The sequence below is a fragment of the Eleutherodactylus coqui genome, chromosome 3 (genome assembly GCF_035609145.1).
Source record: "Eleutherodactylus coqui strain aEleCoq1 chromosome 3, aEleCoq1.hap1, whole genome shotgun sequence".
NCBI classification, from domain to species: Eukaryota; Metazoa; Chordata; class Amphibia; order Anura; family Eleutherodactylidae; genus Eleutherodactylus; species Eleutherodactylus coqui.
In genome coordinates this window covers 95,230,731-95,244,753 of record NC_089839.1, presented here as the reverse complement: position 1 = coordinate 95,244,753, position 14,023 = coordinate 95,230,731, and the positions used below count along the sequence as shown (strand labels likewise).

Sequence of the window (14,023 nt, the reverse complement as noted above, 5' to 3'; positions counted from 1 at the left end):
ATGTTTTCAGTGGGGCTGGCGGCATCGCACCACTTGCTATGTACACGTGATGTGATGCGAGGTCTCCCATCGTTTTCAACTCCGCGATCCTCCACCACGGCTGACAGTCACAGCGGAGGAACGTGACTTCCCCAAAGTGATATAAGGTTGTTTTAACATAAAAACACCTCCCATCCGTCGGGGATTCACATGGAGGGGAGCGCAATATTGAGCCGTGATTTACAGCTCGATATTGCACTTGCCTGTGTGAAGTTAGCCTTAGGGCTCCCACACACTTGCGATTGCGTTTTTTGTTAACGCCATTGTCAATGGGACTTTCTATTGTTAAAAAACGCAACGCACGCAACTGTGTTTTTGGTGCATTGCGTTGCGTTTTCAACACATCGCAAGTGTGTGGGAGCCCTTATGGTCACTTCACACAGGCATTTGCACAATTGTACACACCTTAGCGCAGCGTATTTCCTGAGCTAATCTTTTTTGTACTTGTACCGACATATTTTACTGCACCTTTTGCGCCAGCAGGGCTTGTTTATTAGTGTGCGGCACACGAACATGCCCCAATTTAAATGGCTATTTAGCCTGATGAGTTCCAAATGTGTTGTTTTTCCAGTTGAATTGCGCATCTCCTTGCGCACTGCGCTTGCATTTGTACACTCTCCATAGACATTGGCAAAAGTAGAGCATGCAGCGGTTTTTTCTCGCAGCCAAAATACGCGCATAGGAAGAAACCCTTAGGCCTAATGTCCACTTGCACCCACGGATTCCACTGCTGAATCCTGCAGCAGAATCCATGCGTACCCGCGACCATGGATGTAAAAAGACAGTTTCTTACCTGTCCGGATCCAGCGCGGGTCTCCTCTGTACCGGCCGGATCTTCTTTCTTCAGCACGGTGGATGTATCCAGGCATGTCGGCCAACACGCCCGGTGCATGCGCAGTGCCTATTTTTATTTTTCGAATGTCCTGCTTTCCCGCAGATCTGTGGCACGTCCGCAGTGACAGCTGCGGCTGTGCTGCGGATCAGACAGCATGCTGCGATATCTTCCCGCGCGTGCGATCTCCACGCCAGGAAAAAAAACACATCCGCATGCTTTTAGCTGCTTTGGGGGCACGTCTCCCTATGGGTGGCTCTATTTGCGGATCTTGCAGGGCACCCACGCGGGTTCCGCAAATCAAATTCGCCCGTGGACATTGGGCCTTATATTCTCTGGGTATTGCGGGCACAAATTTTGCTTATGTAAATATGCCCGTGTGAATTTTTCCCTTAATATTCAATTTAAAATGTTAATTCTTAAAAACTACAAGTATTTCTTTTTATGGAAAAAAAATAAAAATCATGTAGCTAAATAATAGTGTTTTGGGGCACTTTTTAGGGCATTCAGGTTATTTTATTTGGAAAATGGCGTTCACACTAATACTAAGCACTAAGAAGAATAGTATGAACAGAACTCATTCTGTACGGAGAATACTTATTGTGGTTGTGCCGGTATTTCTCGCTAGTATGGGTAATACATCTGGGGTGTCCTCCAGGTTCATTCAATATTTAAATGTAGACTTGCTTTTCCTTTTTAGTGATTTGTCATCTACCTTGCATGAATGGAGGTCAATGTACGGCTCGAGACAAATGTCAATGTCCACCCAATTTTACCGGCAAGCTGTGCCATATACCAGTGCAGAACGGAAATGGACAAAGAGAGTACCAGCAAAATTCAATCAAAGCATCAGGATCCCACGTCATCCACTCTACCCACACTTTACCACTCACAGTAACAGGACAACAAGGCATTAAAAGTAAGTGCTTGTCTGCTGATTTAAAAATCTGATTGTAGATGTAGTTCTGACACATTAGATAAGCAAAAAATGTACACTTTAACCCCTTAGAAGGGCTTTCCAGGCAGCACCAGCTATTAGTGCTGGTGCTCCAACACCTGTGTAGTGGACAGCACTCGTAATTGTAGGCGCAGCTCTCATTCAAATCAATGGGACCCCAGCTATAATTACATTTTTGTGCAAAAATATTTTATTTTTTAAAAGTAGCACCGCACAAAAAAAAAAAACAATTTTGTAATCGTACCTTCCCATAAATCAAAGTTATCATGTCATTTTTGTTGCAGTGCATATACTATAAGAACAAGAACCCTCAAAGATGGCGGAATTGTGTTTTTTTCACTCTACTTAGAATTTTTTAAAGTTTTTCAGTACATTATATGGTACATTAAATAGCACCATTGAAAATACAACTCGTCCCACAAAAAACAAGCCCTCATACAGCTACATTAACCCCTTAGTGATGGAGCTTTTTGCTTTTTTCCATTTTTGTTTTTTCCTACTCCCTTTTAAAAAATCGTAGCTCCTTAATTTATCCATCGACGTCGCTGTATGTGGGCTTGTTTTTTGCGGGATGAGTTGTATTTTTCAATGGTACTATTTATTGTACCATATAATTTACTGAAAAACTTTTTAAAAATTCTTAGCGGAGAGAAATGGAAAAAAAACGACATTCCACCATCTTTCGGTGCGTCCTGTTCCTACGGCGCACAAACTGCAACAAAAACGACCTGATATTTTTAATCTATGGGTCAGTACGATTGCTACGATACCAAACTTGTATAGTATTTTTTTTGCTGTAGTACTTTAATTTTTTTTTTAAGATATTTAATTTTTTTCAATTATTTTCTGCGGTCATTTTGTGCGCAACAGCAGGATGTAGTTTTACGATAGGGCCGTCACTAAGGGGTTAATGGATAAATAAAATATGTATGATTTTTTGGAAGGTGGAATGGGGGAAAAAAAGTCTACGTCCTTAAGGGCTTAAACCGACCAAGTATGACTATTAAATGGGTTGTTTCAGGAAGATCACTGCAGATGTGGCTTTTCTCACGTCTAGACAGATAATTTTGACAAGGGAACTTTCCGATAACTTTACTTTTATGTTTCCCGTGCAGCAGCTTCGGTATTATGTTGTCTGCCAAAGAAGAAGCTGCTATTTACTAACGGCCCACAGCTCTGGCTTATAGAGGGAAGATGCTGAGCAGAGTTCCCCCCTCTATGATGTCCTTATTCTCTGACAAGGCCTGTAAACCTAAACAACTACAGGTTGTCTTAATGAACCAAGCTTTTTAAATAACATGTATATAGTTTTTTGAAAGCTTTTTCTGCAGTTTTGGCGAATGACTTTCTTTATGGCACTGATTGTTTTGCCACAGTTTTTGTCCCATTGGAGTCACTTGGACAAAGCTACAAAAAAAATGTAAGGGTTTTTCTAGGCAAATACTATTGATGACTAGGATAGGTCACCAATAGTTTTTTGGCTGGGGACTCTTTGTTGAGGACTATGACTGATCAGCTGATTGGTCGCCAGCTGTCAGCGCCACAACACACAGGAGTACGGAGCAGAAGCATTTACCTACGATCCCGCTGTAGTGACCGGCGCTCGAAATTGCAGGTGCAGCTGTCATTGATTTTAATAGTAGCTGCGCCTGCAATTACCAGCACCAGCCACTACACAGGGATCTGAGCTGACTGCTTCTGCTGTGTACTCCTCTGTGCTGTGGTGCTGACATTGGGCGCCCAATCAGCTAATTGGCCAGGGTAGTCCCCAGCCGATCAACTATTGATGACCTGTTCTGAGGATTGGTCATCAATAGTATTTGCCTGGTTTAAGTTTTTATGGTAGCTTTGTCCACGTGACACCAATGGGACAAAAACTGTGGCAACTTTTTTAACAAAGTGCAGCATAACAGAAAATGTGTTTTTCCAGCCATATTGTGTGAACAAGATAAAAAAGACTCACTACTATGTGGTCACTGCTGTACAACTACACACATAACGCTCCGATAATAGTAAGTGTGAACTTACTAATCCTGCAACTGGTGACTTGTTGGGAGTTTAGTTGTGATTGCCCTTGGGAAGTGAGCCTTACAATTCAGGTCCATGTTTAAATACTTCATATATTGTTTTTCGGGTCCATTTACAACGATTCATTGTTTAATTCATTTAATATAATATTTTATAGTTAGTGTTACAGTAATTATAGTGGATTAATCAGATGCCTGTTTGTTCCAGTTAATTATCCACCAAACATGGTTAACATCCATGTGAAACACCCACCGGAGGCTTCGGTTCAGTTCCACCAAGTATCCCGAGTTGAAAGTTCTTCGTCCACTCAGAAAAAAGACAGTCATGTGTCTTACCATGGTGTCCAGAAGCATCAGTTACCTCATGCTGTATACCCACATCAGCAGACTGTATCCCATGTATATCCAGTTTCAGCAAAAACCCAGCTTGGGCGATGCTTTCAAGAAACCACTAATACTCAGGTAAGCTTAACCTTTATTTCTTATAGCTCTGTATATTTATAGAATGTACAAAGAAACCTTTTTTAGACAACCCCCAAAATTGTGTTGAAAAGTGATTTTTTTAGGGGACTTAGTCTTCTCAAAGAAGATGGCCAGTCTACATAATATACTAGGTAACTGAAAGGTCATCACTGGAAATCTATTCTGGATAATGGGGTGGTGTCCTCAAGGAGGAGGTCTCTTGGAAAGGTAGAACTGATAGAATGAAACGCATTTAGCAGCAATGACACAGCATTCTAAAAAAGAATCCATTCACTGATGACTTACTTAGGATGTTGGGTCAGAGATCTCCAGAAGCTGATTCCTCTCGCCAATATGGAAATACATCAAGATTTCGGATACTGTACACGCCTGTATTTTTCGGAAAGTGTTTCCCTTCTTGGAAATTAAAACTTTGGGAAATTTCAAAGTTTGCATAATTAATTGATTCTTGATACCTTCCTGGCTAAAGTGTTCCAGAAATCACTAATGCGTTCAGCATCTGCCTCTTTTTTGTGAGTTTTGTTAAAAGTTCCCTTCCTCCTAGTTTACGGAGAAAATCACTGACTCTTTAGTTATTAGTCAAATCAATACATTTAAGACATACTTCCACTTGGAATGATTCAGAATGTAAAACAGCCATAGGAGGCTCAGACTCTTCTAGTTTTCTTTAAAACCATTGGCACACTGCAGTATAGATTTCTATTAACCTGTATGTAGTATAAACCAAACTATCTGGTGGGCACTGCTCTCAAAGGGCTGATGCTCCAATAATGTCAACTTCAAAAGAGATTAAGGGTCCTTTTAGATAAGCCATTTCTCTTTTGAATGAGCGAATGACGATATTGTTAGCTCGTTCACTCTTGTGCAGTCTGTTTAGACAGGCAGATACATTGTTGGCTTGTTCAAAGCAGCATCATTTAATCTTCCACATTTGGTGTATAAGCTAATGTAAAAGACTGGAGAAGCGCTGTTTAAACCAAACGATAAGCGAACGAGCATTATGGTTTTTATGCCTGCTTAAAATGAATGATGAGCGAAAAGTGAATGATTCTAATTCATCGTTGGCTCGCATTTAGCCCGAATGATTATCATTCAATTTTACTCGTTCAAACGATTTTTTGAAAGATAGTCGTTCCGTCTGAAAGCAGCCTAACTTTTATTTGTAAACATAAAAAAGAGGGCATCGCATTTCAACTTTGGAATGGAGGCATACCGGAATTAAAAGTTGGCTTGCCATTATTGGTATGCCAGTGCTTTGCGAGCTACAACCACCAGTAGGCATTTTCTGTAGATGCTGTTTGTTTTTACCCTGCAGCGTGACAAATCACAGATACTATACACTTCACACCTATACATCTACAAAAATGAAAACCCAACTACAATCATGCCCATCCAACTACAAAAATATCCATTTTTATCATAGATTTTCTCTAACATGAAGTAAAGATGACATTTAACAATGGCCCCATAGGCATTTTAACCAAATGTTTATTGCCGTACCCCAATTTTTTGCTCCATATAACACTATATAATGCTTTAAGATTTTGTAGGCATTTACGAAAGTATTAATCCCTACCCAAATCATTGCATGCATGGATCCCCTTCCCACATCCGAACATACATGAAGGGGATGGCGATCATGTATTGCACATAAGCTGTGTCCAATCCATCGCCTGCTGGAAGACAGTTGCATTTGACAGCTGCACTCAGGCACTAACAGCTGGAATCGGGCAAAACAACTGATACTGGCAATTTAACATATTCTGCAATCCTTATGAAACATTTTGTGTTCCCTAAGAGACTGGTTGAAGGCAATGCCATTTCCTTAAAATGTTTCATTTACATGTTCTTGCAGTATTTTGGTACACATTTTAATGAATCATTGGCATCAATGAACACTAGTGGAACCAAAATCCCAATAGTTACAACCCCTTTATCTCCTTTTGTTATGTAATACCAGACGTATGCTTTGCTGTATGTGCTGTAGGGTATCTCTATAATCTTCTGTGACATGTATTAAGCCACTGGGACAGCAGAAGGGAGGAGTAGTTACAGAAGTGCCTGGCACATGTAAAGACTGAGGTCATTCTAGTACAATGTTCTAAGTTGTTAAGCCAAGTTTTATGTCGAAGAAACTGTGATAAATCTCTCTGGAGACCGGAATAATTGTGCGCTTCGTGGAGTGCTGCTAGATTACCATAAGGGTAAAATGAAAATTTCCAAAGTATTTATTGGCATTTTCATCAGGTTTTCTCATTTGTAATTCATCCTTCTTAGAAAATCATGCTTTCCTGACGCTTTGTCATTCAAAGGACACTAATTTTTCCAACAACTTATGCTCATGTAATAGCCTATGTGTCTCGTCAATCTTGTAAATGAAGTTTGCAGCGGCTGCCATTAGGGGTCTCCCTTCCAGCTCATCTATAATACACTGCCTATTGTTAGGGATTGAGCTTCTGTAGTTACTGGGACACTGGGATGTTTTCTTAGTTGCTGGGGAGGAACTATATTCACAGGCTGCTCTCGTGTACTCTCCTGCTGTTACAGCATGTGTGTCTGCGTGTGTGTGTACATTATATTGGGTTTACTAACCATTTCACCTAAATTTCTTTGAATGCCTTACTTCTACAATCACCCTGGGAAAGCAGAGGGGCAAGCACTCAGATACTGCTTACCTGCTGATTTGATCAGAGACAGAGCAATGCAGCATGGGAAGTGAGGGAAAGGAAGTACACGACAGTGAATTACTGTCAAAATGGTAGGCATGACACAGCCCCCTGTCTGACGGTGGAGTGCAAACAGCAGGGTAGTAGAAAAATTGGGAAGACCAGCTTAAAATCAGAACTTACAAACATGAAACAGGGTGCAAAGAATAGCAAATGAGGGAGCAAGGAGAGCATGTTGTATTTTTCAGTGTTTTATGACCATTAGAATGTTTATGGTGAAATTTTCAATCAGTAAACATGCTGTGGGTGGTATTAGTTGGCTATTAAATGTACTCATAAAATATCCATATATGGTACATTTTCTATATCCAAGTGCAAACCATATATACGTAGGTAATTAGAGTATTCCTGCACGCACAGTAGATGTTTTATGTTATTACTTGAGGTCTCCTTCTGTGCTGGCGATCAGACTACATGAAAGACTTTAATCATTGAAAAGGGTAGAAGCTCAGTCACCAAGCATTGTTGTTGCAAAGGACCAGTTTCTTCCTTTTCTTCATTCCATTCATCTAAGGGTCTATATCCCTTATTATGTGATATTATTCTCATTTTCCTCTCGTCTCAATTTGTTAGTAATGATATTGTGCGTGGTTACTCCAGTTTATAGATCTTGTGAACTGTCAGATGATGTCATTGCTGGATTTGTAATTGCTCTAACGAGGGGACGCGCTCCAATTTTTCTATGCTCTGCTCTTCAGTAAAAAGACATTGAGAATCTACAGCACGTTCAGAGAAGAGTTATTGGGATGGTGAGCGGTCTGCAAATCATGTCCTATGAGGAACGGTTAAAGGATCTGGGAATGTTCAGCTTGCAAAAAAGAAGGCTGAGAGGAGACTTAATAGCTGTCTACAAATATCTGAAGGACTGTCACAGTGCAGAGGGATCAGCCCTATTCTCATTTGTGCAAGGAAAGACTAGAGGCAATGAAACTGGAAATGAGGAGGCATAGATTAGATATTAGACAGTTCGGGTGATCAATGAGTTGAACAGGTTGCCACTGGAGGTAGTGAGTTCTCCTTCAATAGAAGTCTTCGGATAGAGGCTGGACAGACATCTGGTTGGACCCGATGACACTGGAGGTTTTTTCCAACTCTACAATTCTATGATTTTATGATATAGCTGTGTTGATGAGGCTTCCATTGAAATAAATGGCATGTAGGGGACATTGTCAATGTTATCAATCAGTGGAATGTGTTTGATCATACATGCATTTATGATATCCTCTGTAATGTTACATTGGCAGGCTATAAGAGATATCTTTGTGGCTCTATCCTAATCAATCTTTACCATTTACCTGAATCACTTTGTCAAATGTAGTTATAACACAAGGAAAGGATACTAGTAGGTCAGATATTTCTTTGTAACTGATGAAAATCCTTTACTGAAGTTTTCTTTTCACTAAAGGAGGTTGAAAAGCATCCATCTTAAATATCTGGCATCACTCAAAAATGAACCATCAAATTCTAAACTTCCACACTGTCAGAAAAATGTAAAACAAAATCAGGTGTGGAACATGTTTCACACATTCCCTCTGTTACCATAATATGCAGGCATCAGTCCATAAAACAAAAAATACCCACCCAGCACATAGTAACGCAGACTGGAAAGACTTAAAGACTCATGGTTTGGCTTCATATAGTTTAAAAATAAATATACTGTCAAGAACCAGCATGGATCCATTTACTGTGCTAATGCTCTATCCCCTAAAGATCTGGGATAAGATCAATACCATGAAATATCATAGGATTAAAGATGTATCAAATACCAATACAAGTTAAATGCAGATATAGTTACTCTAATATAAGAAATATGGTTGGGTTTTAGTTGTGCTCAGAAGAATTCCTTGTACGAGCCAATACAAATCTTGATCTTTGACAGCTTCCTTCAAAAAATCTAAATCATTTAGACTTCGATCCTCAGAATAAAGCGAATGTGATATTCCGGTGCCTCTACAGGCATATTCACACCTTTTATCTTGATCTTACTATAGTTGTACTGAGCATAGAAATTGAAAGCGCTTAGAGCAACCTTATTCAAAGGTTATGTAGTCCTTGGGATATTTTGGCTGGAATCATGCAATTTTTTTTTAATTTTTTGCATAATTTGGGCTTTGATCACTAATTGAAATTTGAATTTGATTAAATTATTGTTAGGATTAAATTGACTTATGTATGCACCCGGAAATCCATACAGAATATTATGTGAATACGATGTGTCATTATCTCTTATTCAAATGCATATTAATACAACATTATTTCTACGAACTGATTAATTCACCAAAATGTAATTTTAAATCTCAGCTGAAAAATTAAAAAATGTTAATCTTTTAAAGGGGTTATAAAATTGTAATGTAAGCTGGTTCTCCGTGGGTTAAAACAACAAATCAGCTTATACTCTCCTCTCCTGACTCCCTACTGTACCCAGCATCACTGCTTCGGGTCTCCCTCATGATGTCATGTTTACAGGCTACTGCAGCCAGTGACAGAGCTCAGTACATGATTGCTGAGTTCTCTAATTAGCTGCAGCAGCCCGTGATATCCCATATACAGGTTGACTGCAGCCTGTAAACAAACATCAGGCACGGGGAGACACGCAGTGGTGCTGGAGATGCAGGGAGTTGGGAGAGGGGACTATAAGCTTAAGGGCTAGCGTGCACACTGCATTTCTGTCATCCTCCATTCCCAAAGTACCTTGCTTTATATCAAACATTTAACCCTAAGGTAGATGCCTAAACTTTGATTATCTTTGTACAGCTGAAGGTTTTACTTGTTTGTGCTGATTTCCTGGTTGACTCTGGCTTTACCCTGATTGTTCTGTATTCTCCACTCCTGATCTTGGCTTGCTTTATTGTCCATTCTTTTGACCAGTTTGTACCATGCTGAACCTATTGTGTATGCCATGACCTCTGGACTGTCTCTTGTGTTGAAGTTTAAGCTGCCTGCCTCGATCTGAGACTTCGTAGACTACATCCTGTTCACACACTCAGTTACTATAGTTGCATCAGCAGCCACATACTGTAACTAGGGCAGCTTCCAGTGTAATAGCCTGGGGACCATGCAGCGAAGCCCAGATTCCAACTGGTGGGGTGAAGACCAGAGTGCCTCAGGTGTCACCTCCAGATTTGTCTAAAGTCAAACCAGTGTGTAGCACAGTGGAGCCATATCCGCTGAATCAGACACAAGCTAAGTAGAAAAAAAAAGTTGAATTTGGATCCTGTGTGTCCCTTTTGTAACATGTATCAATGCAAGTGTCACCAGCTTCTTCTTGTTTTTTTACCACCAGAGATTGTTAATACAAGTGACTCAAAAGTTCAAACTATTGCTCCACTTTGTTCATGGTGAAGTCAGAAACTGCCCAAACCGTCCAGTAAGAACCCTGTCTACCTGCACCATACTACTAGAGGGAATTAAAGGGGTTGTCCCGCGGCGAAATCGAAAAAATTTTTTTTTCACTTACCCCCGCATTCTGCCCTGTTAAAAAGAAAGCATTGGTTAGTTTTTAAAAATAGCATTGCGCTTACCTGCATTAGCGTTCTGCAGCTTCTTCTTTTCTTCTTTTAAAGATGGCGCCGCTGGTCTTCTCCCACAGTGCACCGCGGGTCTTCTCCCATGGTGCACCGTGGATTTTCTTCTCCTTCCTTGCATTCCACTGCCGATACAGCCACCTAATTGGCTGATCGGCACCACGTGACGGAGGCGGAGCTACGATGATGACGCGGTGACCAGCTCTCCGGCACGAGCGGCCCCATTCACCAGGCAGAAGCACGGACTGCGCAAGTGCGTCTAAAAACGCCAGAAGACACCGAAATTAGACGGAGCCATGGAGACGGGGACGCTAGCACCGGAGGGGTAAGTGAATAACTTCTGTGTGGCTCATATTTAATGCACGATGTACATTACAAAGTGCATTAATATGGCCATACAGAAGTGTATAACCCCACTTGCTGCCGCGGGACAACCCCTTTAATACTTTAGGGATAAGTAATTGTAACATCTCCAGACAGAAAGAATTTCATACTATCTGCTAATCAGACTAACATAGTCCTTACTGGATCAAAACATCGTAGTTTGTAAGATAACTAAGTTTTTTGCTTCATTGAATTTTGAAGTAGCTTCTTGAACCAGTAGCACAATTCCTATTTTCCTATGGCTATTAACTTTTCTATTTAATTACACATTACATGTTAAGTCAGAGATCAAGGAGATGTAATCTGGTAGAGATCATGTTGGTAATGAAAGCTAGCTTTGTTTTAGATTCTTGACCAATCTCTGATGTGCATCACCAGGTGTGTAGTGATAAAACGGTGAAAGAACCTTTAAGTCTTTGACTCAGAATCCCAAACATTGGATCTAGATTTCATAATATTATTTCAAAGCCATCTACTGATAAAAAGTAGAAATAGACTACTCATTGAGCAACCATTCTCTAGTGATTTTTAAACCTATTACAGTATTAATTTAAGACATTTCTTAAAGAGTCTTATCCATTAACATAAGCCCATCAAGCACAAAACTACATACGGAGCGCAAATATGGGAACATGTTTACTTATTGTACTGATCTACCAGTTATTGCCCTTCAGTTCACCTTGGGAGGGCATTTTTTTCTTTTTTTCAAAAGAGAATATCTAGAGAGTCTGAGTCAGGGCAGGTGGCACACTTCATGAATATCAAGCCAGAGGTAAAATAGTGGAGCACAGGTTCAGCATAAACAAACAGGCCAGGGGTCAGGGCAGGCAGCAGACAGAAATGTAGTCAGTATATCAAGCCAGGGTCAGTATCACGCATGTGCCCTCCAGACCACTGACACTTCCCAAGCAGACACTACTAGCAGACGTCTGTAAAGGAAGCGGAGCCAGATGTGAGCCGCCAGGAGGGGTAAGCCAGTGGCTATGGCCGTAGGCTATAACAGCACTCTTTGGTTACAGATAATATGTTTGGTAAAAAGAATAATGATACAGTACGCAAAGTCCCACTTTGACTCGAAGGAATGCTGCCTTTCAATAGGTGGCACTGTGGAGGATTTATTCCATCTCCCTTATTTGCATATTACCCAGAGGAGCGTGCGTGGCCATTTGAGTCTCCTCACTTAGTTTATAGTATATAGTTGCTCTCCCTAAGGAGAAAAGAGCGTTTCTGACCACAGTACGCAATGATATGGTGAAACCACAGTTTACAAACCAGTAGACGTTGCTAGTGGTTTACCATAGGAGGCTTCAAATGCGTTGCCCAATTATAGAGATAAGAATCCTCTTTATCTCCTTCTTGGTCTGTTGTCTATGATCACTTTGGAGAAAGAAGGGGAAGCTAAATGTGATCAATGCTAGAGACTTGAGAGAAGAGTTACCCACTAGACACTGCATAAGAAATATTTGCCTTATTCTGCCGTAGAAAACCAAAGATGTCGATGTTAAAGGGAACCTGTCATCAGATTTTCTCCTCCTAAACTAACTACACCAATAAACAATACTTCAATGCACGTTTCCACAGTTATTTTCTTAGACAACCTAGGCAAAACATACCTTCCCAATGAGGCTTCTTATTTTTCCCAGGTCGTATGCAAATTACCAGAGAGCAGTCCGGTGGGTGGGCAACACCTTCTTTACTGACCTGTGTATCTCCCAAAAGATAGCCCCTCTGTGCTGCAGTGACGTGCAAACATCCTTCACATTACGTTCATGGCGAAGGAACTCTCGAGTGAGCTCCAGGACTGGCGCATGCGCAGTACATCTCTCAGAGTCGTGGACTGATTTATCAAAATGCACATCACTGCAGCATAAAAGGCAGTACTTTGGGAGATACACAGGCCAGCAAAGTCTGTCTGGTCCACCCATCGGACTGCTCTCTGGTATTTTGCATATGACGCTCTAAAAATAAAACCCCTCATTGTGCAATTATGCTTTCCCTAGGATATCTAAGGAAATAAGTGCATTGTGGTGTTGTTTTCACAGTTTAGATGGTAAAAACTGATGGCAGGTTACCTTTACCTAATTCATTGCCGTAAACCCCTAAACATATTGCCAATAACCCACTCTATACCCTAGACAGCAATTAATATTGGAGTTTACCCCTTTAATCCTCTAGACCACCAAGGATGCTCACATTGACAAATTTAACACCCTAAAGAAAGATAAGTACATTACAAATATCTGAACCTAGATCCACCCCATGATAGTGAGACAGGTGAGATGTCATCTAATAATAATAATAGTAGGGAATTGCTGTTCGCCATTCTTTTTACTACACTCTTTAAAATGGCTTCCCCTAGAATTCTTCTTTTAAGCTTAATGATTCTTTTGGCAGCGCACTGAGACTACATGCATGCTACCCTATAATTATTGCTATTCTCTTGGCTGACTAGTCTTCCAGGCAATTGTCATTCACACTACTAGAGCCTCGAAAATATTGTAGGAATGTCATGCTGTGGAACCAAAATGTGGATTTGGTATTGGTTTTGGAGCCTTTCTTGAAAATTGTACAATATGTGATTTATTTCCTGTTTACAGTCTGCTTGGCACAGTGATACCCAGCTGCACAAGCTCATTGTTCAGTTACCTCAGGCCTCCTCGCGCCGCAAAACTGATTTCTCTGGAATGTTCTCTGAGGTACACAAAATAGAATGAGGAAAGTAATTAAAAGGTCTCCTGTGGATCAGGCGGCTGCTGAGATCTGTACAGAAGCTGATTACATTCCGTAATGCTTATTCCATGCACAGTGCACAGGATACACACATGCACACAAAGTATCGGTAGAATGCGTTTTATAACACTATATTTTTTTTGGAAAGGTATTCTGAAGGTTGGGGGAGTTTTTGAAAATATATTCTAAAATGGATGAAACCCTTTTTTGCTTCCTATAGGCATTCTACTAGTGTTATTTAGTTGCTACTATACTTTTTAGTACTTGCTCATATTTTTAAGATTGTGATTGTTAGACGTTCTTTAATATAATTTTATTGT

At 40.5% G+C, this 14,023-nt stretch overlaps 1 protein-coding gene across 2 annotated transcripts in view; it reads left to right on the top strand.

Moving 5' to 3' along the window:
* Positions 1-14,023, top strand: part of LTBP1 (latent transforming growth factor beta binding protein 1) — a 373,900-nt gene that overhangs the window by 225,220 nt on the left and 134,657 nt on the right. For both annotated transcript variants that reach the window (XM_066595882.1, XM_066595883.1), the window contains 2 exons: positions 1,572-1,790; positions 4,065-4,318. In XM_066595882.1, the coding sequence (XP_066451979.1) occupies positions 1,572-1,790; positions 4,065-4,318 (473 nt within the window). The remainder of the gene's footprint in view (positions 1-1,571; positions 1,791-4,064; positions 4,319-14,023) is intronic.